At 40.6% G+C, this 24698-nt stretch overlaps 1 protein-coding gene across 10 annotated transcripts in view; it reads left to right on the forward strand.

Annotated features, from left to right (window-relative positions):
• DYM (dymeclin) overlaps positions 1 to 24698 on the forward strand; it is a 211246-nt gene that overhangs the window by 29243 nt on the left and 157305 nt on the right. For 5 of the 10 annotated variants that reach the window (XM_048291048.1, XM_048291038.1, XM_048291041.1 and 2 more), the window contains exons 6-9: positions 1249 to 1321; positions 1579 to 1683; positions 12796 to 12921; positions 14998 to 15140. In XM_048291048.1, coding sequence (XP_048147005.1) covers positions 1249 to 1321; positions 1579 to 1683; positions 12796 to 12921; positions 14998 to 15140 — 447 coding nt within the window. The remainder of the gene's footprint in view (positions 1 to 1248; positions 1322 to 1578; positions 1684 to 12795; positions 12922 to 14997; positions 15141 to 24698) is intronic. The other 5 variants (XM_048291042.1, XM_048291043.1, XM_048291046.1 and 2 more) reach the window with 2 other exon arrangements.

Consider the following 24698-nt stretch of genomic DNA (forward strand, 5'->3'; position numbering starts at 1 on the left):
TCCTTTAGAATGTGCAGTTCACTAGGTGACAATTTTTAATGTGTTTTTAATAAACTGATTGCGGAAAGAAATAATTTTGCTTTATAGTGAATATTCCCCCTGGTGTGCTTCTTAAAATTGAGTTCTGGACTCAAGAACAGACTTGGGTTAAGCAGAGTAACACTGCTGTAACCTGGCTATAATGCTGTGTTTATGGCAGGACTTATTTATTTGAAAATACAAAATAAACAGGCATTTGGGTAATTATTATGCTGCGATGCTGTAATGCAGAGGATCAGCTATGCTGCTCCTTAGCAATTCAGCACTATAAAACCCTCCACTTCCTTATGATGTTGTAGGTTTCTCATCATAATTTTATTTCTGAAAGCAGAATAAATCCTGATGAACCAAGGGATTTATCTTTTGGGTTTTTTTTAGTATTATGTGGTGACTTCAAGTGGTTTAATAAGCTTTTTCCTCAGTGAGTCTTAAAAGTCTTTTGTTACAGTTGCTTTTAAAAATTGCTGATGTAAAATACCACCAGTTTTATTGCTTAGAATAGTTGCAAGTTTTTAAATAATTCTGAATCACTCCATGCATTTTATCACATTGTGTATGACTAGAGAAAGATTTCTGTTCCCTTAAAATGCACCAACTTGTCATTGAAATGTTTAAAACTTCTTCAATAAATATATATATTAATGAAAAAATTGTATGTGTATTACTCAAGAGCAGCAGTGATGTGCTCAGTGGCTGCATTCTTTTGACATTCTTTTAGAGTATTGCTCAGTGTATGTTAGACAAACAAAACTGCTTCTGATTACTCTTCGCTTGGGTTTATAAAACTGAGTGAGAAAATATGTGAAGTTCAGGGAATTTTGAGAGGAGACTTAACTGTGGACCAGTGAGAAGTCAACAGTGGTTAGTTCAACTGTTAGTAATAACAGTGTTTAATATGACCTCCTCTGAGTAGTAAAGGAAGGCTTGATGTGCTAAATGTAATTCCCACAATACCAGCATCTCATTTAATTTATGCAGTTGTTATTAGTCACTTTTTTATGTAAAAAAGCGAAGGCATCACCATTTTCTCTGTTGGTAATCTCAAGTGCTTTCTATTTCAGGAAAAAAAATCCTATCTCCTTTTACAGGTATAACTTCTAGTGTTTGTTCCTTAATTAAGATATTGATCATCTGCATCTGTGTGTTTGAATCTTCGCTTTGTTTTGGTGTTTGAAAACCCAGAAATCCTTTGATATGTTTCTTTTTTAGGAACAGAGTGTGAAGACCTCATAGAAGAGTTGCTGTGTTGCCTCATCCAGCTCATTGTTGAAATTCCCCTCTTGTAAGTAGGCATTTTTCTTTTGCTGTTTTTTTTTTTAAGTCTTCTTTTATAAACTGAGCATTTGAGAGCATGAAACTTGTAGTAATGGGATTATAATGTTTATGTAGTTGTATTTGAATGTTCCATGTGATGGAGCAGTACACATAATGATAAGCTGCTGCCAGTACCAGCCCTGAATATTCTGTTGGAAGAAGTACATGATGAACGTCTCACACAGCAGTTCAAACCATCAACAGAAGTTATTCCATTTGTTTCAGGTACCCCTGTCAGCACACAGACAGTAACTGGTGGAAATGGTTGTGCTCATGGTACAGGGGAAGGTACAGTGGAGGTGTCACTTCAGCTCTGGGGTATGCAGTAAGGTGAAAACTAAAGTTCTTCTGCAGTTCTGTGGGGGTTTAAATTGCAAAAATAAATCATGTTGTGCTATTTAATACTGATTTCTGAAATTCCAGTGAATTGATGTCTGGAGAAGGGATAAGAGAAATGAATAAGTGGAATGTTTCTGTAGATCTACAGATTTGTTTATATGGCTTTTTTTTCATGCATCTGTTGTATTTGAGAGATGTTGATTCCACATTTTGTTGGGATATGTGTCATGAAACATACTTCAGTGTTTTATGTAGGAAAGCATGCTTTGTTCCTTGGAAATAAAAGTGTTCTTTCACTTTTGTGGAAGTGTTCTGATGAGTTTTAACCTTTTTCCCCATGATAAACTTTACTAAAGGTAGAGTGAGCGGTGTCTTTAGTGTTAAATTTCATTGTAGTCTGTGTCTAAAATGTAGTGCCCCAACTGAAGCATCATGGCTTTGTAAGAGTTTCATATTGTCTCTTACAGTGTAGTATAAAGCTCTGCTATTTTATAGCTGGGATTGCTCTTTTGGTTGGAAAACTGACAAAGATGCAATATTTTTTGAAACACTGCTGTCATTAAATACAGCTCTGTCAACGTTAACGCGAGGGATTTGTGTAGGTAGAGTGTAATGAATTAGTGGTGTGATTCAGAGTGTCATTCCACAGAGCTTGTCAGGACTTCCTGGAACAGATACAGGCTTTGTTTGGAGCAGATTAGAGGAAGTACAAAGGGCTGAGAGGACTGTGATATACAGACAAGTTCATAAATCCTGCAGGCTTTTATTTTTCTTTCTTGGAAGTACCACTGTGTGTGTGCAGTCCAGTTCCTTTATTCTGCCTTTCCAGCAGAAGAAAATACACCAGCATGATTGTTCCTCACCCATTTCAACAACTGAACCTGTCAGCATCTCTATTTCTGTGTGAATGTGGTTGCTCCAAATGGAAGCAGCTGCTGAAAGCACTTAGATTACTCTAAAACCTAGTGATAAAATGGGAATATTTAAATAGAAAATTATAAAGCCTGTCCATAATTTTAATATTCAGCTATATCAGAAACCATAAGACAGAGATGTGGAAGATTTTTATTTTGTGGTTGGGATTTTTTTTGTCATGTAAGTTTTTTTAGCTAAATTTATCCTGAAATAGCATGCTGCTGATTGCTAATAAAATACTAACAAAAATGTGTATTACTGTCTTGTTTATCACTAAAATACATTTAACAATGTGATAATGTCTTAACTAAGAATTTTGTTCCCATATCATCGAAGGGGAAGTAGGTAGAGGAAAGGAGATACTGGAAAACTTTCTTTCTCTAAAACACAGTCCAACTATGTTCTTCATAAAGGTGTTATAAGGTATTAGTTTATTATTAATTTTGGTCAAGGGAGTGATCAGGATTATTTTCATAGTGAGTTTATTCTTGCTTACCTCCCTCTCCCTGGTCAGATATCACTAGAGATTCTTTCCCTATTTTGTTTCAAGGGAGTAGTTAATTTCTGTCTTTAGCTGGAATGAAGCAAGAGAATTGCAAGCCTAGTATGTGAATTTGGGGAAGGAATAGATTGAGTGGAACACATTAAATATTCCAACTTGTTATGATTTGTGTGTCAGGACTTAGGATCCACGTGCGAGAGAACAGCCAGCTTTGGCAGCTTGCAGTGACACTGTAACAGTGTCTGTCTGTAAAGCTGCTGTTAAAGATGAATTTTTGTTATGACAGGCCATTAAAATCTCCATGCTGAGCTGGTCTTCAAAGTGTCTTTCAGAGTAGCAAAGATTTTGTTAGGAGCATTCAGTAGCCTTAATAGAGGATTGTGACAATTAGTGTGTCCCTTGGGTTCTGTAGGTGCAGTTTGGTGAAGGAGTGTATACAGCTGGCAGCTGCCGTGTGAATATGTTGCATGTCTGCACCCCAGTTTAAGCTTCTATTTTTCTCCTTCACTGAAGCTGTAGCATTATTTTTAAAGCATGGAAGGCCATGTCCATGTTCAGAATGTAGGAACAGAGGTATCTGTGCAGCTGTCTTGCACTCCTTCCTTTTGAACTTGTTCTCAATGTCACATCAGGTGCTTGGGATACTTCTGTGTGTGGTATTTTGCAGGCATGGTTGTTCCAGGCTGGTTGGAGAGCAGCCCTAAGGAGAAGGATTTTGGGATATCTGTTGATAACCCAGAGGCTGTGAGAGAGGCTGGACATGCCTCAACCATGTGCATTGGGACCCAGAAACTCCCCATGCCCTGGGCTAATCCTCAGCATGGGCACCAGGGGAGAGGGAATTCTGCCCCTCTGCCCTGCTCAGGTGAGGCCCCACCTGCAGAGCTGCCCCAGCCCTGGGGAACAACAGCACAAGGACCTGGAGCTGCTGCAGCCAGTCCAGAGGAGGCCACCGAGATGCTCCAGGGCTGGAGCCCCTCTGCTCTGCAGCCAGCCTGGGACAGCTGGGGGTGTTCAGCTGCACAAGAGAAGGCTCCAGGGAGAGCTCAGAGCCCCTGGCAGGGCCTAAAGGGGCTCCAGGAGAGCTGCAGAGGGACTGGGGCCAAGGCATGGAGGGACAGGACCCAGGGAATGGCTTCCCAGTGCCAGAGGGCAGGGCTGGATGGGATATTGGGAAGGAATTGCTGTCTGGGAGGGTGGGCAGGCCCTGGCACAGGGTGCCCAGAGCAGCTGTGGCTGCCCCTGGATCCCTGGCAGTGTCCAAGGCCAGGCTGGACGGGGCTTGGAGCAGCCTGGGATAGTGGCAGGTGTCCCTGCCCATGGCAGTGTTGAGACTGGATGGTCTTTCATGTCCCTTCCAACCCAAACCATTCTGTGGTTCTAAATTGTAAGAGTTTGGGCTTGACAGGGATACTGAATTCAAGGCTCCAGTCTTTTCCTGAGTATGGGCAGATGTCACTCACCTCTGAGCTTGCTGTAGTTATCAGCTTTGGCAGAATAAGCTCATTTCTGCCTACAAAACAACCTGCAGCATACTTCGAAATTGCAGGTGGATTGTCTTTCTCAGAATTAATAAGGAAGATGTGGGATGTGGAAGAAGATAACTGTCAAATCTCTGTCCCTTATTATGAAACATAACTTTTTTGTTGTTGTTGGGAAAAGCTGCAGAGCCTTTCCGGGAGGCAGAGCATTTCTGGGAGTGTCTCAGTTTTTACAGGCAATTTAAGAAAATCTTTCTTAAAGTTAGTTTGTATTGGAAAAGGTAAATGTGCTTAAAGGCAGAAATAGGTTGCAGTAGGGACTCTGGGACTCTGCAACATTGTGATGCTGTGTCTGAGAGTTATTAAAAATGTCTTGAATTACCTTTCTGAAAAACGGGCTGTGCTGCATTGTACAAAATGCCAGGGATAAAAGTTTCAGATTTAATTTTATAGAAAGTACAGTTTTCAACAATTAGACTTGTGCAGTCCCTTATAACACTTGTGTTACTGTATGTTGATGTTTGATTTATGGTTCCCTTGAGTGTGCTATGGATACTCTGCTTTTTCTTTGGTTTTGCTAATGTTAGCACACAAGAGTGTACACTAATGATTCGAACTGCATAGTCGGCAAAAAGATACAATGTTAGTATTTAATTGTATGACTTTTATGTAGAAACTATTGCTAACATTTTGTTGCAGGATGGAGCTCCCAAAGCTTTAAATTATAAAGGCTTCTTTCAGCAGCTTGTTAAGAGCTGGTATCCATAACTGAACATCTGGTTGTTATCAGTGCATTTCCACTTCATTAAAAACTATAAATGCATGTGGAGGAAAAATGAAATACTGTGATCTAGTTACATCACTCCTAAGTAGCACCCTGTGGTGCCAGTACAAGTTAGTTGATATTTCTATTAAATTCCCTTATTTTCTCTAGTTATGGTTGTTTTAGGGTGCAGTGTTAGTTGTTTGGAAATTTAAATGTTGACAATGTTTTGACTCATTTAGGGATGCTTGCTGCATTTTATGGGAGCTTAAAAGTCAAATGTAGGAGGAAGAAAGGCAGTATAATTGATTATAAAGCTCTACAAAATAACTGCAGTGTAGGAAAGGTGCCGTTTACAGATGATGAGTAATGTTTAGGCTTTTTTTCTTGCCAGTTATGAGCAGCAAAGAGATTAAAAAATGTTTTCTGTTCTAGCTCAGAAGTGCCATATTTTAATTATTTTTGTTACTTTCAAAAGAATAGGTCAGAATAGTGCTTTTTTTAAAAGAGTCTATTCAAGGAATTTTTATCAAGATTGTAGTAGCTCCATTATTTGGAAAGCTATGTGACTTTTGCATTTTTGGCAACTTTGTCTCATCATCAAAGGCGAACTTCCATCTGTTGAAACTGAGGTTGAAGGTAGCGAAAACATGCAAACTGAGAGAGATTTGTGTTGCTTCACTTTGATGAGCCTCAAAGTTTAAGACTATTGTGCTCTGTTTAGGAGGGATCTGATTCGTATAATGGGAGTTTTATTTGCTGCTGCACCTTGGGATGGTGCAGCAAATAAAATGTATTCATGTATTTGGAAGATTTTCTTAATTGCTCATTATTTCTGATGGTAGATGTGCAGTGTTTTAAGTGTCTAAATATCCTGAGTAGGAAAACCTTATCTGTATCGCATATTCTTACGCTGTTCTAGTTTTTATTTTAGACTTAGATCAGTATTTCTCTATGACCTATCCATTCACTAGGTAAGCTTTAACTTGTAGCAAACTTCCTCACCCCAGAGCATAGCATCAGAAGTCTGTACAGTTTTTCGTATATTGTTCTGTGTATCAAATTCCTAATAATCTGCTTTCTGATATGGTTTTCAGCCCTGTTTTCACAAAAGATGGTGGGTGTTGAAAAACCCCTGGTTGTGCAGGTATTTGGGTGTCAACAGCAAAGACACAGAGAGACTGTGGAGTGGGTCTGCCTTTCACTTAGGCTGCATCACTGAAATGCAGGTTGTGATTCCTGTGGTCTGGCTCTGTGTAGAACCCTCTGATGGTCTAATGTAGTTGTTTGGTCACCTGGGTCATCTTCTCTTTCCTGGGGATTGGAAACTACACCTGGGAGTCACTGCAGCTGTCCAGTTTTAGGGAATTTGGGCTGTTCTCTTGTGTTCTGTTGTTAGAAAAGTAATGCCTTTTAATTAGTTTTAGTAGATATTGGTAACAAGGCTTTGTGACATAAAAAGTAAATAGTACATAATACAGTTTCTCTGTGCAACATTTAAAAGTCCAGAACTTCTAGTATTTTTAATCCATAGGGGGAAGAACTAAATGTCAGTGAGGTGAAAATGTACACAGTCACATAGTCTCAAAGGGTTTAGGAACAGGTCTGTGAAAAAAGGCTCTTGAGTCATGCTGTCATGTCAATCCTTTAGGTACTACCTTTAGAGTATTTCCATATTGTTGATGCTCCAGGGGACAGATGGGATATTGGGAAGGAATTCCTGTCTGTGAGGGTGGGGAAGTCCTGGCACAGGGTGCTCAGAGCAGCTGTGGCTGCCCCTGGATCCCTGGAAGTGTCCAAGGTTAGGTTGGATGGTGCTTGAAGGTTTAGTGGAAGGGGGTGGAATGAAATGAGCTTTAAGGTCCTTCCAATCCAAACCATTCTGGGATTTTTTGTTTTCTCACCCTATTGTCCTCCCAGTTGAGAATACCCACTGTGGGGCAGATGCAGTACGAAATGTCAGAGATGCTTTCTGCTTCCAGTCAGTGTTTGCTGAGTGCCCCCTTGGGACATCTCCTGAATGTTTGGAGTCAGCTGTAATAAGTGTAGACCATTATCAGCTGCCAGAGTGCATATGTGCCATCAGTGAGTGTAAAATTAGGAATGATTCCAAGAGGAAAGATTATGTTCTCTTTGAGTTGTTGTACTTGTGTCCTGAGGCTGATAGCCAGATATTGTACTTGCTTTTCAGTTTTCAAAACTGATCCTATTCTCTGTGGTGACTCCTCTTTCACCTTTCTGGTGGGCCCTCAGGAAGCAGGGAAATGAAACCTGGTTCCTGTATGATTTGAGTCTTTTTTGTATGAATCAGCCCTTTTGGCAACTCTCCTAAATTAGAAAATGGGTTACCTTTTAACCTTTTAATACTCGGAGTAGACAGCTCTGGCTGGGTGAAAGTTCAGGAAAATATTTGAACAGGGAGGGGGCTTGGTCTAGAGGTAGGAGTTGAAATTTGGAGGGAGTTTGGTTTCTGACTGTTCAGGATGTTTGCTCTATAGGTGTGAAATCATTTATGAGCTCTCAGCCTCTGTGTGCTGATATAGAAATAGCTGCATTTCACTGAGTAATTAAAGTGTTTACAACAGCATGTGCCTTCAGAGTGTTAATTGGAGTCCATAGCTGGGATTTTCCTCTATGGTGCCTCTGTACTTCACCTTGGTTCCTCTGTCACAGACCTCTCTCCCAGGCAGGGAACAAAGCTGAATGATTGGGAGTACAGAAAGCACTTGTGAGTGGTGTTTGACCTTGGAGAGAAGCCAGCAGCAGCAGGATGGTGACACATAGGTAGATTGTTGAAGTTCTTGGTAGGTGATGCTGATAGGAGGTCATCCACATGGTTTTGAATGGATAAAGCAGATGCCAGGATGCTGGGGAGCTGTGGTTTTAACAGGACCATAGTTCTTGTTCTGTGTGGGGTGATTACATAATTTGGAAACAGTATTTAGGCTAAGGTTGTACGGGTCTTGGGGTGACCTGGTCTAGTAGAAGGTGTTCCTGTCCATGTCAGCAAATGGCAGTGGATAAGGTTTAAGGTCCCTTCTAACAACCAGTCTAGGATTTGATGATTCTAATTTACAGGTTTGCCACCAAAGTTAATAAATAAAATAAATCAACTACAATGTATGTTCCTGGTGGAAGACCAGAAGAGAAGTGATATTCTCTCCAGTCCATATCCTGGAAGAATTAGGTACTGCACCAATTTCTTCTAAAGCAGTACTACTCTAAGTCTAAACGCAGTGTTGCTTTAAAGCGGTATTGCCAGGGCTATAGTGGTCCCAGATGAGCCCACAATCTCTCTTACCTACTTGACAAAGCAGATTAAGATGGAACATGGTGCTGATTTAGCAGAATTTATTTCCTGGAGGCTGTGGACTCTCTCTCTGGCAGTGTCCCAGGCCAGGCTGAACAGGGCTTGGAGCAACCTGGGATAGTGGAAGGTGTCCCTGCCCATGGCAGGGGGTAGGACTGGATGAGCTTTAAGGTCCCTCCCAACCCAAACCATTCTGTGATTCTAATTTTTGTCTTTTGATTTAATGAGTTGTTATCTAAAGATTACTATAATTCAAACATCTCGTTGGTTGTTTAATTTAAAAGTTTTTATTGAAATTATCTGGCATCATTTGCTTTTGGAAGGAATCCATTGATATATCAGTTTTTCATTGAAAGGTAGACACTAAACACGTGTTAAATACATGCACACATTTGTTATGCTAGTATCAAGGAATCTTGCATTTTGGAGCTCTTCATTCTATGAAGAATCCATAATTTAACATAATCTCAGATAGATATGATATGATGTGTCTTTTCCTCACAGAAAATGTTTATGTATAAGGTCTGTTGCCAGAAATCAGTTTTAACTTGGCTGTCACATGTGAGAGCCTGGACCTGCTCCATCCGGTCCAAGGATGTCACTGTATATGAAGTGTGATACCAGGAGGACAGCTACGTGTGATAAGAGGAGAACCCAAATGCAGGAGAGAAATGACTGCCATGATTTCTAGACTTTGGTCTGTCTCAGATTCTTTCCTTGTGAAAGATGCATGTTTTGAGAGACAGACCTATAGTATCTGCTAGCTTGTCTACCTGCTATGGGAATATATCTCCTTGTGGAAAGGAGAGAGAGAGAGAATAAGATGAAAAAATTGAGAATAACTAATGAATCCCCAAAGAGAAAATCCAAAAGGAGAAAGAGAAAAGACCTCTGCATGTTTTGGTACATTGCTTTATGAAGACCATTTATGCAGAACATGAGCTCTATCTGTGGATTTTTTATTTGTTTTGTAAGACACTTGAGAAGGAAAAAAAAAATGCCACAGAAGCTCAAAACAACATGCAGTTATTCTGGCTTTCTGAAATAACTAGCTAAATAATTTTGACATGTAATTGATACATGAGTTCATTATTTCTAGTTTCCTCCTTATCTGCAAGCAAACAGTTTTCAGGGGAAGTTGGAGATCAGCATAAATTCCATGTAAAGTCATACTATATGACCGATACCTTTGAATAAAATAAAAAAAAAAAAAGACTGCCTATTCTATAGTCTCTCAATATAAACAAACAGTATTTTCTTTGAAGTTGAAAGAGGTTCCTGGTAGTTCTTGTGACCCTTTAGAAATGCTTGAGTTTCAGAAAACTGTACATTTGACCCTTGGTGGAGAAAATAATTTTGCTCCGAAGCTTTATCCTTGTGCTGATAAATTAAGGGTGACTGGACCTGAGGGGTTACCCCAGATATCAGGACCCTTGTTGTGTTTATGTCAGAGCAGATTTAATTTGAACAGATTCTACAAGTTTGAATGGAGTGTTTCTACAGTTAAATGTGCCCTGTCTGGGTTTTGAACTGAGAGAAAATAACTCACTAAGTGGGGCTGCTTGAATTTACCTTTCTGTTTGTATTTTCTTTCAGAGTTATATAAGGATATTGAAAGCAGATTTTTTTCCTCACAAAATGTACTTAATGCAGTACAGTAACCTCTTTGTTTATTATTTTATGCTGATGCTTATCAAAACAAAATCATTTTGTAACATTTCCTCAAATTTGCTACTCCATTTGTATCAGTTATTATAAAAATAAATGAATGAATAATTGAAATGGAGAAAAAGTATACTAGACCCCAAAATTTGTTTCTTCTCTGCATAGTGACCCAGTGCATATTGTAGTATGTCATGAAGTTCTATCCCTTTTCATTCATCACCTTGGGGTACAAGACAATATTCTTGTATTCTCAGCCTTTGTCATAATGATAAGTGTCTGAATATATCTTTTTGTAGTATCAAAAAAGTGTTTTTCCAAACTGTTGTTTTTATTTTGACAGAAAAACATTTCTTAATTTTTTTTTTTTGCTGGTGGCTGAACCTTTGATAATTGATATGTATATATACAAGTCCTCTTTGCTTTGCTTGGGACGGGATGCATGTGGGTGGTGGATTGCACAGTGCCCCTGGTTTGGAGAGGGAGCAGGAACTGTTCCTAGTGCAACCTTGCTTCTGGCTGAGGTGAATTTGCAGTGGAACCAGATCAGAGTGTAACCTCTGGCCTGATCTAATTACCAGCATTTACACTGGCGAACTTCCTCAGGAGTGGGCAAAAAGTCAGGTAACTCGCAGGGAGTAAAAGTAATTCAAAGGACATCATGATTTTCAGGAAAATGTTACTTAGGCGATATGTCACTTCCTGACCCATAACTTCAAATGTTTGGGGTTCAAGTATTCAAATCAGGTGAGAGAAAATGAAAAACAGTGAGTTTGCACAACCTTCACTTTTAAAAACATTTTTGTATCAGAGGTGGTGTGGTTCTGTGGATTGTGATCCAGGAAATTGTGATTCCAGTTTGCTGTTGACTTTGAGTAAATAACTGCACTCTCTGCAGAAACTCTGGCGTGGAGCTGCTGCAGAAGAGTTTAATTTAAGCTGTCGGTGCATTGTCATGCATGAAATTCTTCTTTTCACACTTCACAGTAATGCATGTTATTTACAACATACCTGGCAGCACACTTGAGAATATTAAGCTATTTGAATGTGTTAAAAATTAGACTGATTTCTTCTAAATAAAATCCTGTCTGTTTCAGTGAGGCACACCAGCTCTGATCCTGAGACTAGTGAAAATCTATTTTTTTCTGGCGTGAACTGATTTTGCTTCAGGAGATTGCACTGTAGTTCTCAAATCATCATTGTTGGAAAGAGTGCTTAGTTTTATGCCTATACCTGTTCTAACTGTTGAGAATAAAATTTTTGGAAGGTGACATTGTAACGAAGAAAAATTTAGCACCACTGATTAAACAGCATTGATGCTGATTTGTTCTTTAGTGTTTTGATTTTTTAAAAATCTGAAATAGCGATACTATTAAATATTTTCATTTGACAATAATAAACAGATTTTGAGTTTCCAGTAGGTCCCAGGTCAAAAAACCTTGGTAATTGTTGCAGGGAAACTGTTGTAACTTAGTAATACTGGATTGTGAAGCATACTGTGGAAATTAAATAGTGGCAGTGGGAGAAACATTAAAAGGACTTGTGGTAACAATAATAATACTTAATAACAATATTTCTAATGAACTTCAGGATGGTGCTGTTGCACCAAATGAAGTTCCTCCTTTTGGAGGACGTAAAAATGGTCTTTGGTTGAAAGCAAGAATGATACTGGTTCATGTCCAAGTTACTTCATTGTGTTTTAAAAGGTTTCTTGAAGTCTGCAGTTTGTTACTGATTAAGGAGGCAAATGCCATTTTTCTCTCCCTTTTAAAAACAAGATTTGTAACAAAGTCATTATAGGCAGAGGTGGGAACAGAAAACACAAGGTATTTTTAATAGTGTGCCTGTCATCCACTCTGCTGCACAGCTTTTCCTAATCAGCCTGAGCTAAATGAACTTTGCTGAACTGTCAGTATTTAAGCATTGCAGCTCATTCTTTGTGATTATCTGTAATATCTTGAAACTTTCTACTTCCCTGTTACCTCAAAAATACCATTTAAAACTGAACAATATATGTGGTATCCTGATACCCTGAGCGTTTTGTACACTTGAACTGGCATTTGTGTATTACATTCCTGGCAGATGGAGCTAGGTGGACATTCATTTCCTCACTTAGCATGATGGTTTTGTGACAATTTTGTTTAATGATACAAAGGACACACTTCTGAGAGATATTTATTATTTTTAGGAAGAAGTATATCAATTGCAACTTGAGTTCTATGAGCAATACTTCTTTTTACATTGTTTTGTCTTTTAGCATATGAAAAAAATGCCTATTTCTAAGAAAAACAACCCATTTCTGGTATGAAATGATTCTGGTTTTCTTGAATTTGTTGTTTACATGTTCCCAATTGAAACTCTCTGTGCTACACAGTGTATAACTTCAGGTGAAGCTACCAAGTATTCTTGGAAATCAGCTTGTAAACAACGCAGTAGATTAATCTCTGTAATTTTCCCCTTTTTTCTGCAGAGATATTACATACAGCATTTCTTTGGAAGCCGTGACAACTCTCATTGTGTTCCTCTCCTGCCAATTATTCCACAAAGAGATTTTGCGAGAGAGCATCATTCACAAATACCTGATGCATGGTCGATGGTATGTCCTGCTCTGGGGTGTTGCCTAAGAGCAAAGCAAATGGGTCTCTTGTTTAGGTTGTTTGTACCTGAAAACAGAAGGCAGCAAAATGTTATGTTCATAGAAAATTTGTTCTGCTCAAAAGGAAGAAAACAGAAAAGCAAACATCTCTAAAGGCTCTTGGAGGGTTTTAGGTGGATATCCCACAGCCCAGTCTTCAGTAAAACTATTTTGGGAATAATTTTTGTATTTTGAGGGTAGTTTCATTAACTTAAAACAGCATTTACTTTTCAGGATGTTTTTTTGATTCAGCAATGAGTCTTGTAGCACTGCAGCCTAGAGAACTCAGGTCCCTCAGAAATGCTAGAGCTTTCTTGCCATGCAGATAAGTAGCAGGCCTTGGAAAGTTGAAGACGGAGCACGGGGCAGACTTCAGCCCAAAACAGCAGCAGGCTGGAGCCAGAGCTTCAGGATTTGTGGGGTGTCCTGGTACTTCAGTCTCTGGACTGAAGGAATTGAGGGTTTGGGGGAAAATGGGGAATATTTGGGGGAAGAGTTCATATGTGGTCTAAGAGGTCTGATTTGGGAGTAGGAGGTGCCCGGCCTCTGGAGAGAGATGTGGGAATTTGGTGACTGGGAATTGAGAGCAGTGTGAACAGCTGGAGGGTACTGGTGTGATGTCCCACCGTAAGGAGAAGGGGGCACCCAGGATTTGTAGATGCTCATGATCAAAAGGAATGACAAAAGTCAGAGGGTCTGCAAAGTTCTATTAGTAAATTACACATTCGGCATGGAAAACAGTGTGTTTGTCCCTGATATCCCAGGGTAAGTACAGTGGGGTTTGGATAAAGGGGGGGGGCAGTGAAAAGGGAGAAAGAGAGGGACACAGAGAGAGAGAGAGAGAGAACTGGATCAAAGAAAGGGAGAGAAAAGAAGGAAAAAGAGAGAGATCACCAGCCCTGGCTCCAGTGTTGATCGAGCTGATGGGTCCTGGGGCCTTGGGCTTTTTGGGGCACCTTTGAGGCTTCCCCTCCCTGGAGAGACATTTCTCACTTTTTGTGCAAATCAGTTCTCATTCACAGTCAGTTCTTTCAGACCTTTCTGGAAATGGGTTGGAGGCTTTGGGGTCTTGGATGGTCTTGTTTGCCCCTACGGTCCCTGGCCCTTCTCAGCCTCACCCCGGCGCCTGCGCTGAGCCGGGCTGTGCTTTTCTGCAGGAGCCACAACCAGGGGGTTTATCCCAGAAAAGCTGCCCTTCCTCCATAAGGCCCCTTCTCCAGCCACATCGTGGTCTTTCTCATGTGTGTTTTTGCCAACAATCCTTGGCTGTTATTCCCAAAAATCCTTGGTTGGCTCCACACCATCCAGCTATCGGTGTTTGGGACATACACATTAGCCCCTTACCTTCTGGGCTTCTGCAGATGGTTAGAGAGTACATCGTAACAGAGCTCCTGTCTTTTCAGCTCTAAATCAGATGGGGATGGGAACCAGCTCTTTGTTTCTGTGGAAATGCTACTCCATTTTGTAAATACTGTAACTTTTCAGTTAAACCCAACAAATTCTACAGGCATTTTTCAGATTCACTGAAATGATGTCGGTTGTTTCATTGATCTTTGGAAATTCATAGAGTCGTGGAATCCTTGAGGTGTGAAAAGGCATTTAAGATTGGTTGGGTGTGGAGAGATGCTGTTGTTACCTGTTCTGTGTAACCAGAGCATGGAGTAAAAACTGAACAAATAAAGTGTTTCTTTCCATTGCGTAAATATTTTTCCAGTTGTGTCTTGAGGTAAGTGAATACAAGGATTCTACAAACTAACTGGTTTACTTAAAAGTAGTATTGAAAAAACAAAAACCAAAAGGCAGTTTCCATGATTCTGCTGTGGAAGATGCTCCTGCAGACCCCTTCTGAAGTCTGGGCAGCTTTGCATGGGCAAGACCTTGGTGTTCTTTCCCTTTCCAGTCTGGTCAGCTCTGGGAGAGTTACTGGCCGTGTTTAATGCCAAACACTAGCCTTTGTACCTTACCTGGACTTTGTTGTGCCAATTTTTGTGAGTTGTGAGTCAACTAAAGCTGTTTTGTTTTTTTTTTTCTTTCCAGTCTCCCATACACCAGCAGACTTGTGAAAACGTTGCTATATAATTTCATTAGACAAGAGAGAAGCCCTCCTCCAGGGACCCATGCTTTTCAGCAGCAAACAGATGGAGGAGGACTGCTCTATGGAATTGCATCTGGGGTGGCAAGTGAGTCTGATTTTCTATAAATTGTACTTCAGACCGTATGAAGTATTGCCTTCTGTGTGCCCTCTCCTGCAGACACACCTGTAGCCCATTTCTTTTTCAGCAAGTGACACTGGTGTAAAAAAGCTATCCACAGGCCTGCATGGCCCATCTTGGGATGTGTTAGAATCTGAAGCAATTATACCTGCAGGACAGCAGATGGTAAAAGTATCACGTAGTCCCTGGTTTTTTTTATTGACACATTAAAAAACCCTCAACCAACCAACTAGTGCCCTATTTGATGAATCACATACTTCAAATTACTTAAAATGTTGTAAGAAATAGTTTTATGTGCATATTTTATTCTTTACAATAACTCAGTGGATATGGTGACCTGCTCTGTGGCTCTGCTTGAGCAAAAGGTTGGGCTAGGTGGTCTCACGGGGTCCGTCCCAGGAGGGTTCTTTGATGTAAGGGAGCAACCTAGATAGGAATTTTTGTAACATAGTGTGCCTTTCCCAGTAAGTTGACTAATGTTTTTTCCTGATTAGTATGACTAGATTCTGACCTTTCCCATGTGGACTGTTATCTGTAGAGAAATACCGCCCGAAGAATAGCAAAGACTTGATGCCATTTGTTGTTCAGAAAAAGGTTTCTCATTTTTATTTTACTATATACTCTGTTTTGGTTGGTGGCTGCTCCCTTCCCCACACCAGATGTGTTTTACTGGTATATAAAAATCCGTCTTAGAGGTTTTTTCTTTTCCACCAAACAAGAATAAAACATAATACAGTGCTAACAGCAAAGGTAGATATTATTTTGTTTCTCCCCGATAAACTGGAGAACACTTTGCAAGTCAGTTGCTGTTAAAACCGATACTATTTATTTAGCTCTTTTGTGAAATCCATTCACTGGCAGCCTCCTGAGGGAATATTAAAGTTCGGGCCGCAAGGGGTCTGCCAGGATTTGCAGTCGGTGGCAGTGCCCGCGTCTCTCCTCACGGCGGCAGTAAAAGCGCACGGCTGCTGCGCTCAGCTCCTTCTGCGCTCCGGGTAACACCCGCCGCGGCCGCGCCTGGGTTGTGTCCCTGCCATAAACCCAGCACGAAGTAGTGCCTTGGTTCGCAATTCACTTACACACGCGCCAGATTAATTAAATTGTTCCTTACAGTTCCTTTATTCGAGTCCCGTCAGGTATATTCTTTTCCTTCATTTCAGTTGCAAAGGGATATTGCTCTTAATATGTTTTTCTAAAGCAGTTTTCAGTATCTGGTTTGTAGTTTTGCAGTTCTTACTGCATATTTTAGTACCTGTTATTACTTGAATAATTGCTGTTATTTATGTTATTACTAGTTCTGATCTCTCTAGTGTCTTTCTGCCTCAGTGCAGCCACAGGCAAAACACTTCTTCCCCTCTTCTGGTTACTTGACTGATTTGGAAATCCATCCATATTGCCACCACTCCAGCCTCCTTCTGTAACACTTCTCACATCGTATCCCCCATGACTTTTTACTTGTTGTATATCAGGTTTCCATTTCTTAATGCAAAGTCTTAAAATTTCAGCCTACATCTGTTCTTGTCTCTTCCTACACTCCCACCTCCTTCACTCCTCTTGAACCATTCCCTTAGCAACTACCTTGGCAAACGCCTACGCTTGTTTTCTTGCTTCTTTCATGAGTACCTGAGGTGCCATCTCTTTGCCCAGCAAATTAAGTGTCTTCATTTAAAGCTTTAAGAAGAGGAGCCTTTTTAAAGAGCTTTCTAATTTCCTGCCTGTGAAAAGGGAGAAAAGAAGTACCACATCTTGTTAGAAAATATAAATGTTTTTTCTATCCATGCCCAGATGGTTGGTTGAAAGTTTTTTAAAAATTATTTGCCTATATATGATGTTGGACTATAGGTGAAACTTGGACACGGTAGGATTGTGGAGTAAATGGCATAATTGCCTATCTTATCTCTGAATTAACTCTTAGCAAATCAGTACTTTGGTTCGTGTAGCATCAGGTACATGGGTAGAGTGCAGCACAAATGAAAATGCAGCAACACAAGTTGATAATCTGTTAGGAAACAGAAGTGAATTTTAAACAATGAACAGCTGTGGAAAACTTTGATTTGATTTCTGTATTGTATTACTTTTGTGTGTTTTGTAATCTTTACATAAGAGAGATTGAAAAAAGAATGGAAGAATTGAAAACTCACTTCTGTGTTGCTCAGTCCCTTTTAAATACCTCCATAATGCTTAAAGTAAGTTTACTGAAGTAGTCTAAATATAATCTATTTGGGATGAAAGGAGATAGGAGCCTGGTTTAAAAAAAAATAATTTTCAGTATGAAATTTTGAGGCCTAAAATAATTATTATACTTGTTAATTATTTAACTTGATACCACTGTCATCTGCATGATCATGTATGATGTTATTCATGTTTTGTAGTCACTTGCACTGCGGCAGGAGATCAACAAACTCTTACAAGCACCGTATTTAAGAACCACCCTCCTTTTCCTTCCTTGTGATTCAGCAGGAGTGATAATTATACACAATATGAGCAGAATTTTACCCTTTCCCACAGTTAACCTTCTCCTGCTTTTCATCCTTTGTAGCCTGATTTTCTTCCTCTCATGAGCTTCCTTAGCTCTGAAACCACACAGCCAACATCCTCACACCAATTACTTGTTGGTTTGGCCTCTGACTGGATCCAAGTTGCCTCTGTGCAGGGACCTTTCTCCATCCTGGATATAAAATACCTGGATTGGATTGTCCTGCCAATTCTGTTATGCTCCGATAATTAAAGAAACAATGGTGGTTTTGGAAGGAGGGGAAAAATAATGGTATTTATTTTTGTAACTTCATAAAGGAGATTTTTCTCTACTGAGTCAACTTTGCTTTGTCTTTGTGGTCTTTCAGTAGGTGTGCAAAGTAATTGTAAAGTGCCGCTAGATCTGGGGCAGTGTTGTGAAGCATAAATGACATCAATATGCATGGAAGGAGAGTTTAGATATTAGAAACTCATTTATTGGAAACTAGAAATTAATTATTCTTGGTTCACAAAGCGCATTGAACCAACTTACCATCAAACCCAAGTTTTTTTGTTGGCTCTAAGTGCCCTCTTCTTTTTTCTTGAGATTTATTAACATTTGCCAATTCATAGTCTACAGTCAACTAAGTTGAGACAACTTTTTGTGGACAAGCAATTTTTTTTTAATTAGTCATTTTATTGTTTGCAAAATAAAATCCTTGTTAGAGTGAGGAACTGCCAAGCAGATGATGTGCTAAGACAGAGAAATGATAGTGCTATTCAAGGCTATTGAAAAATAAGTCAGTTTAAATGTTTTCCTTTGAAATAGTTGATCCAGTTTATACTTTGCTGTTAAAAACAATCCCAGACACTAATGCATCTGGCAGAAGTAAGGAGTTACTGCAACAGTGGGATCTAATTGACGTGGCTTGTGCTGTTTGGGTGTTTATAGATGTGAGGGGTACAATGCTGTATCTGTAAGGAACTGAAGCAGAGTCAGTAACCAGATTCAGCTTCATTAATCGCCTAAGTCCTCATCATAACTAATCTGCCACACAAATGTACTGTTGTAGCATTAATAGAAATTGCAGAATTCAGTGTGTAGTGGTCAGTGATGGCTTTTTTTCTCATGTCTGTACTCTTTGGTCGGAGCTAGACAAACATTCCTGGCCATTAATGACTTTATATCAGGCAAATACCTGCTTTACTGTGCGTTATGCTGTTCAGATGTTGTACAGATGTTGTACATCTGGGGTTTATGTACAGTATATACAATATAGCTTATCTTTTTTTTTTGTGCTACTTTCTGGTTAATAGAAGCATCTTCATGGTAATTCTTAACTTTACAAGAAAACTATTTATTAATATTTAGTGTTTTATGTTAATATCTTTTTCCTCTTCAATTTTATGTAGCCAGATTTGTAATATCTACATTAAAATATATCAAAGAAGAGAGACACAAAAAGGTACTAACAAAGTATCTGTTATTTCTTACGATTTCACCAAGCTTTATTTCTGCTAACAAATGCTTCACTCTGCTTGCTTCTACCTGCCAGATCCTTTTTGTGATGTGTCACAGATCTGGTGTCTATCTGTGATGCTTAGTCAATGCTTAATTGCCTGTTCATGCCCTCCACAATGGAAGTGTACATTTGAGCTTTCTTTCCCAGTTCTGTCTGTTTGTGTTCCTTCTTGCTTACAGTCTGTAAGTGTCATCCTCTTGACGCTGTAACTGTGATATTTTCACCTGTCTGAATGGGAAGATGGAGGTAGTTTCCAGATCTTTAACCTTTCTCTTAGTTCCCCTGAAGATGTGCCTGACACAGAGCAAAGTGTGCAGCTGCAGTTCAAGCACAGGTACTTTGAGAATAAGTAGTTGAGTGTTACTGGTTGTGTAGCTGTGGCAGGGGCAATCTGCAAGGGCTGCACAGCAAACTGGTACCAGAGTGGCTTCATCCTGCCCAAAATCTGTGCTTGGGTGCTATAAGGACCACAGAAGCTGGTCTGAAATTAGGTTGAGCTGCTGCCTGAGCAGTGCCTCAGTGTCCCCTTTGAGAGTTCTCATGTTTTCATGACAAAAACTCGCCTTCTGCCTTAATCACATTAGTACAGAAATACATTGTGTCTGATAGGAATCTCTGCAGGCCAGAGATGTATTCACTATCAAGCTCTTAGACACTTCCTTTGACATGCACTGTATTGTGTATGTTCTGTTTCTTGAAATCTAATTCATCTTCATGTATTTGAATGATGTGAGAGTATAGAATGATTATACAGCAATAGCACTTCTGGTGACATTTGACCCCAGTTCCACCAAGTTCTTGGGACTTTGAATGACAAGGATCTGAAACCAGAACAGTTGCAGTATAATTAAGAAATAATGATGCTCCCAGGGCTGGAGCCCCTCTGCTCTGCAGCCAGCCTGGGACAGCTGGGGGTGTTCAGCTGCACAAGAGAAGGCTCCAGGGAGAGCTCAGAGCCCCTGGCAGGGCCTAAAGGGGCTCCAGGAGAGCTGCAGAGGGACTGGGGACAAGGCCTGGAGGGACAGGACCCAGGGAATGGCTTCCCAGTGCCAGAGGGCAGGGCTGGATGGGATATTGGGCAGGAATTGCTGTCTGGGAGGGTGGGCAGGCCCTGGCCCAGGGTGCCCAGAGCAGCTGTGGCTGCCCCTGGATCCCTGGCAGTGTCCAAGGCCAGGCTGGACGGTGCTTGGAGGTTAAGTGAGAGATGTCCCTGCCCATGGCAGGGGTTTGGAATGAGGTGATCTTTAAGGTCCCTTCCAACTCAAGCTATCCTGAGATTCCATTAAATTGTTGATCAGTCCTGTTAGCTTCACCAACATGTTTTTGATGGTTAACCACCATTAATCAGAACTAGCTGCACAGGTAGCATGGGCTTTGTTCTGTGAACTCTGCTCTTTGCACATACACTGATGGTAGTGACAGCAAAGCATTCTTTCTCAGAAGAGTAATTTATACCATTATTTCCTGGGCTTGGTAATTTTAAAAATCTTCCATTGACTTTGATGAGTCTCATCAGTATGTGCAGGGTGGTGTCAGGGCATGGATCAGGCTCTGCTCTGTGGGACCCAGCAATGGCACCAGAAGAACTGATGCCCAGGAAGTTCCACCTGGACATGAGGAAGAACTGCTCTGCGCAGTGACTGAGCCCTGAAACGGACCAGAGAGGGTGTGGAGCCTCCCTCACTGGGGATATTCCAGACCCATCTGGACATAATTCTGTACCATTGCTCTGGGATGACCCTGCTCTAGGAGGGAGCTGGGACCAGATGATCCACTGCCATCCCTTCTGTCCTTACCCATTCTGAGAGTCTGTGAAACTGTATGTTTTTTTCTTTCATTTGGAGAGGCTGATGCTCAAGGGACCCTTGTCTGCCACCACTCCACCCTTGTGACAGTGACAGAATTTTTCATGCTTAACATTCTGGGGGCTTATGTGTTTTTGAAATCTGTAAAGCCTCTTTTCTGTGATGTCTACCTGACGCTGCACAGGCTTGTGGTGTGCTGGGAGCTGTGCTGTAGCTCTCTGTAGCCTGTCAGCTGTTTGGAGCAGGGACCATCAGTGCACAGCACATCGAGGCTGTGGTTCATGACTAGAGCTTCTGATTTCTGTGGTCATACAAACCCTAATTGTAACCATATGCTTCAGCTTGTTTACTGGGACCGCTGCAGCAAGTTTCACGAGGTGTGTGGGTGATTTATCTCCCTGACATTTATCCTGATATTCCAAAACCTGAGCAGCTTCAAATAACCCAGTATAAAAGAGAAGAGAAAACCTATTGGGTCAGAAATGATTTTTTTTTAATTCTTATGGGGAAATTGCTTATTAAAGGAAACCAAGAGGCAAGCTGATATATTGTAACAAAGTTTTAGAAGTTGGTATTTTGCAAGGATTAGGGCTAGAAAAATGGAATTTTATATAGCTGAAAAGGAGGTATTTCTTGCTTTCCAAATTCTTAGTTCCAGAGAATTATGGAAATTGAAATTGAGATAAAGACAATGTTTATAATTAGAGAGAATGTCAATAGTCAGCTATGTAAAAAAACAAACTCAAGCAAAAAAACCAGTTATACTCAACTTTTTCGTAAAGTCCTATAAATTTCAATTAGTAATGGTAAGGATGATAAGGAATCCATAACTCTTCACCTTATCATCCAATGTCAACAAGAGTGTTCATTTCCTACCTAATCTTTATTTTAGCAATAACTGTGAAAAGGCTTTAATAAACACCAGTGTTTTTTCAGTTCATTTTTGAGCGCATTTCAAATTATAAAGATGCTTGACCATCCGTGCTGCCTAAGAAACAGTCCAAAATCTGTGAATTCAAGGTTCAGTACCTTCTCCCCATAGGCTGCTGTGCTTCTTGTACAGTGTTAACAGATGCTGTGATCAGATGAGACCCCACCTGCAGAGCTGCCCCAGCCCTGGGGAACAACAGCACAAGGACCTGGAGCTGCTGCAGCCAGTCCAGAGGAAGCCACCGAGATGCTCCAGGGCTGGAGCCCCTCTGCTCTGCAGCCAGCCTGGGACAGCTGGGGGTGTTCAGCTGCACAAGAGAAGGCTCCAGGGAGAGCTCAGAGCCCCTGGCAGGGCCTAAAGGGGCTCCAGGAGAGCTGCAGAGGGACTGGGGACAAGGCCTGGAGGGACAGGACCCAGGGAATGGCTTCCCAGTGCCAGAGGGCAGGGCTGGATGGGATATTGGGAAGGAATTGCTGTCTGGGAGGGTGGGCAGGCCCTGGCCCAGGGTGCCCAGAGCAGCTGTGGCTGCCCCTGGATCCCTGGCAGTGTCCAAGGCCAGGCTGGACATTGGGGCTTGGAGCAACATGGGATAGTGGAAGGTGTCCCTCCCTGTCCATGGCAGGGGTTCGGACTGGATGGTCTTTCATGTCCCTTCCAACCCAAACCATTCTAGAGTTTTATGATCTTGAAGTTCTAGATGGTCCTCCTTCTGGATGGCAGATACAGACTTTGTAGCGTTAACAACTCAAAGGATTGGGGTTTTTTGCACTAATATGGGATATTAAAATAACACCTATAACTCCATAAGGGATTTATTATTAATGATTTCGAAAATATCTGCACTAAACTGGTCAGGCTTGTTGTGTTTAGCTGCACGATTTCTCATTAAAGTGGTTGGATTGGTCCGGAAAAAGGATGATCTGTTCGGTTCCAGATGCACTGATGCCGTGTTATGAAAAATTTAAACTTCATGTGTGATAACTGACAAGTGCTCTGGATGGGTTGGAAAGTGAATGGATAAGACAAACTGAGATGCATTTCAAGTTGGGAAGCGGAACATTGATAAAGCACAACAAATTCTTTGGCTTTATATTGTTCTTTCTTAAAAATTGTTTTTCAGGTCTGCTCATGGATTAAATCCATCCGAAGCTGCATTTGTTAATAAATTACATGTTACTGAATAACACATTAACTGTTTCCCTATCATTGTCCTGCCAGATGTCTGTGCCATGTTTTGGAGTGGGAGTATTCAGACATCAGATCACTCATTTTAACCATTGTCCATGTTCAGCAGAGCAGGGGAGTTGTATTGCCTGATGTGTGAAGCTCCTTTTAATAGTTAAATTTTGTGGTTTTATTGATTGGTCGTGTGTGTAAAGACTAAAGGAATGAAAAGGCGGTGCTGTGCACTGCCTGTCTGAAGATATGGATTAGCTAGGTAGCTCCATTTTCTGGGTGGTTTGTTTTCTCCAGGAGGCTACTGGAGTACCAGTTCTGTGAAGCTATCATGTTATTTTGCATTTTTTCTTTAAGGTTTTATATTTATTTTATTATTGATGCATTGTAGGTAAAGCAAGGGTAGAGGAAAGGTGTCTCTGTACTTTCTGTTTAGTTCCCTGTTCCCTTTCACCTTTAGCTTCTGCTCCTTCCCCAAAATAAATGATAATGGATTTTTTTTTTTAGTGCATCTGCAAGGAAAATCTGTATTTTAACCCAAATAACTCCTGAAATCTGGTAAACTTTTTGACATGTACAAAGTAAAAGAGTTTATTCATATGATACCAATTTTGTCGAGCATAGAATGGACTTGTGGTAGGAGTGGCACATTTCAGATACAGAAGTTCTGTGTCACGATCAAATTAGTTCAAGTTCTGAAACAGTTTTATTTGCCTTTCAATAATTTTGTCACGGGAGAAGCTTTAATCTGTGATGTTAGTCTACTCAGCTGCAGTGCTTAAATATAAAGAATAGTTTACCTAAGGAGCCTGCAGATTTAGTAGTAGTACTTATGAGACAAGAATATTCCTTGCAGGAAGTGGTACCTGTCTTGTCAATGCTAAGCGCCTGTCCAGAAGGAGAGGGGTAATTAACTGCTTCTATGAAAAAGTCATTAATGCAAGTAGAAATTGTCATTCTGGCTTTTGAATATGCATGGTGCAAAGGAATACTGTGCTTTTAGGAGATGGTGACTGTGGTAGGTTTTGCTGTATCTCTGAGGGAAATGAAGAAAAACAAAAGTGTGTTGTGAAAGCAAAACTTTGACCGGCGCCAAAATTCAGAGTCAGATCAACACTTGACTCTTTTTAATCTGTAATGAAAATATTTGTGTGCATTTGTGTGTACATTTGCAGTTCAAAATTGCAGTCTTGAGGATGTGTACAGCAGCTTTGGTCCTTGACTCAGATCATAAAACTGTGCTTTTATTTTCCTGTGCAACCTTGTTTTAAATTCAGTTGTTTGCATTTTTTTATTGTGGTCAGTATGCAAAGAATACATTGAATTTGCAGAATGCGAGACAAAAATATTTTGAAGGATAAGAGAAGTCCCATCCCTGGAAGTGTTCAAGGTCAGGCTGAATGGGGTTTGGAGCAGCCTGGTCTAGTGGAGGGTGTCCCCTCCCGTGGCAGAGGGATGGAATGAGAGAAGCTTTAAGGTCATTTCCAATCCAAACCATTCTGTGATAGGAGGAAACACTGTGAAAATCCTGGCTGTAATTAATTTTGTAATTTTGAGGTACTACAACCTCACTGGAGCCACACACCATCTGGATGTGGCTCAGAGTATGTTTTCCCTGGAGCCTTGTTGGGTATGT

The sequence above is a fragment of the Corvus hawaiiensis genome, chromosome Z (assembly GCF_020740725.1).
Source record: "Corvus hawaiiensis isolate bCorHaw1 chromosome Z, bCorHaw1.pri.cur, whole genome shotgun sequence".
NCBI classification, from domain to species: domain Eukaryota; kingdom Metazoa; phylum Chordata; class Aves; order Passeriformes; family Corvidae; genus Corvus; species Corvus hawaiiensis.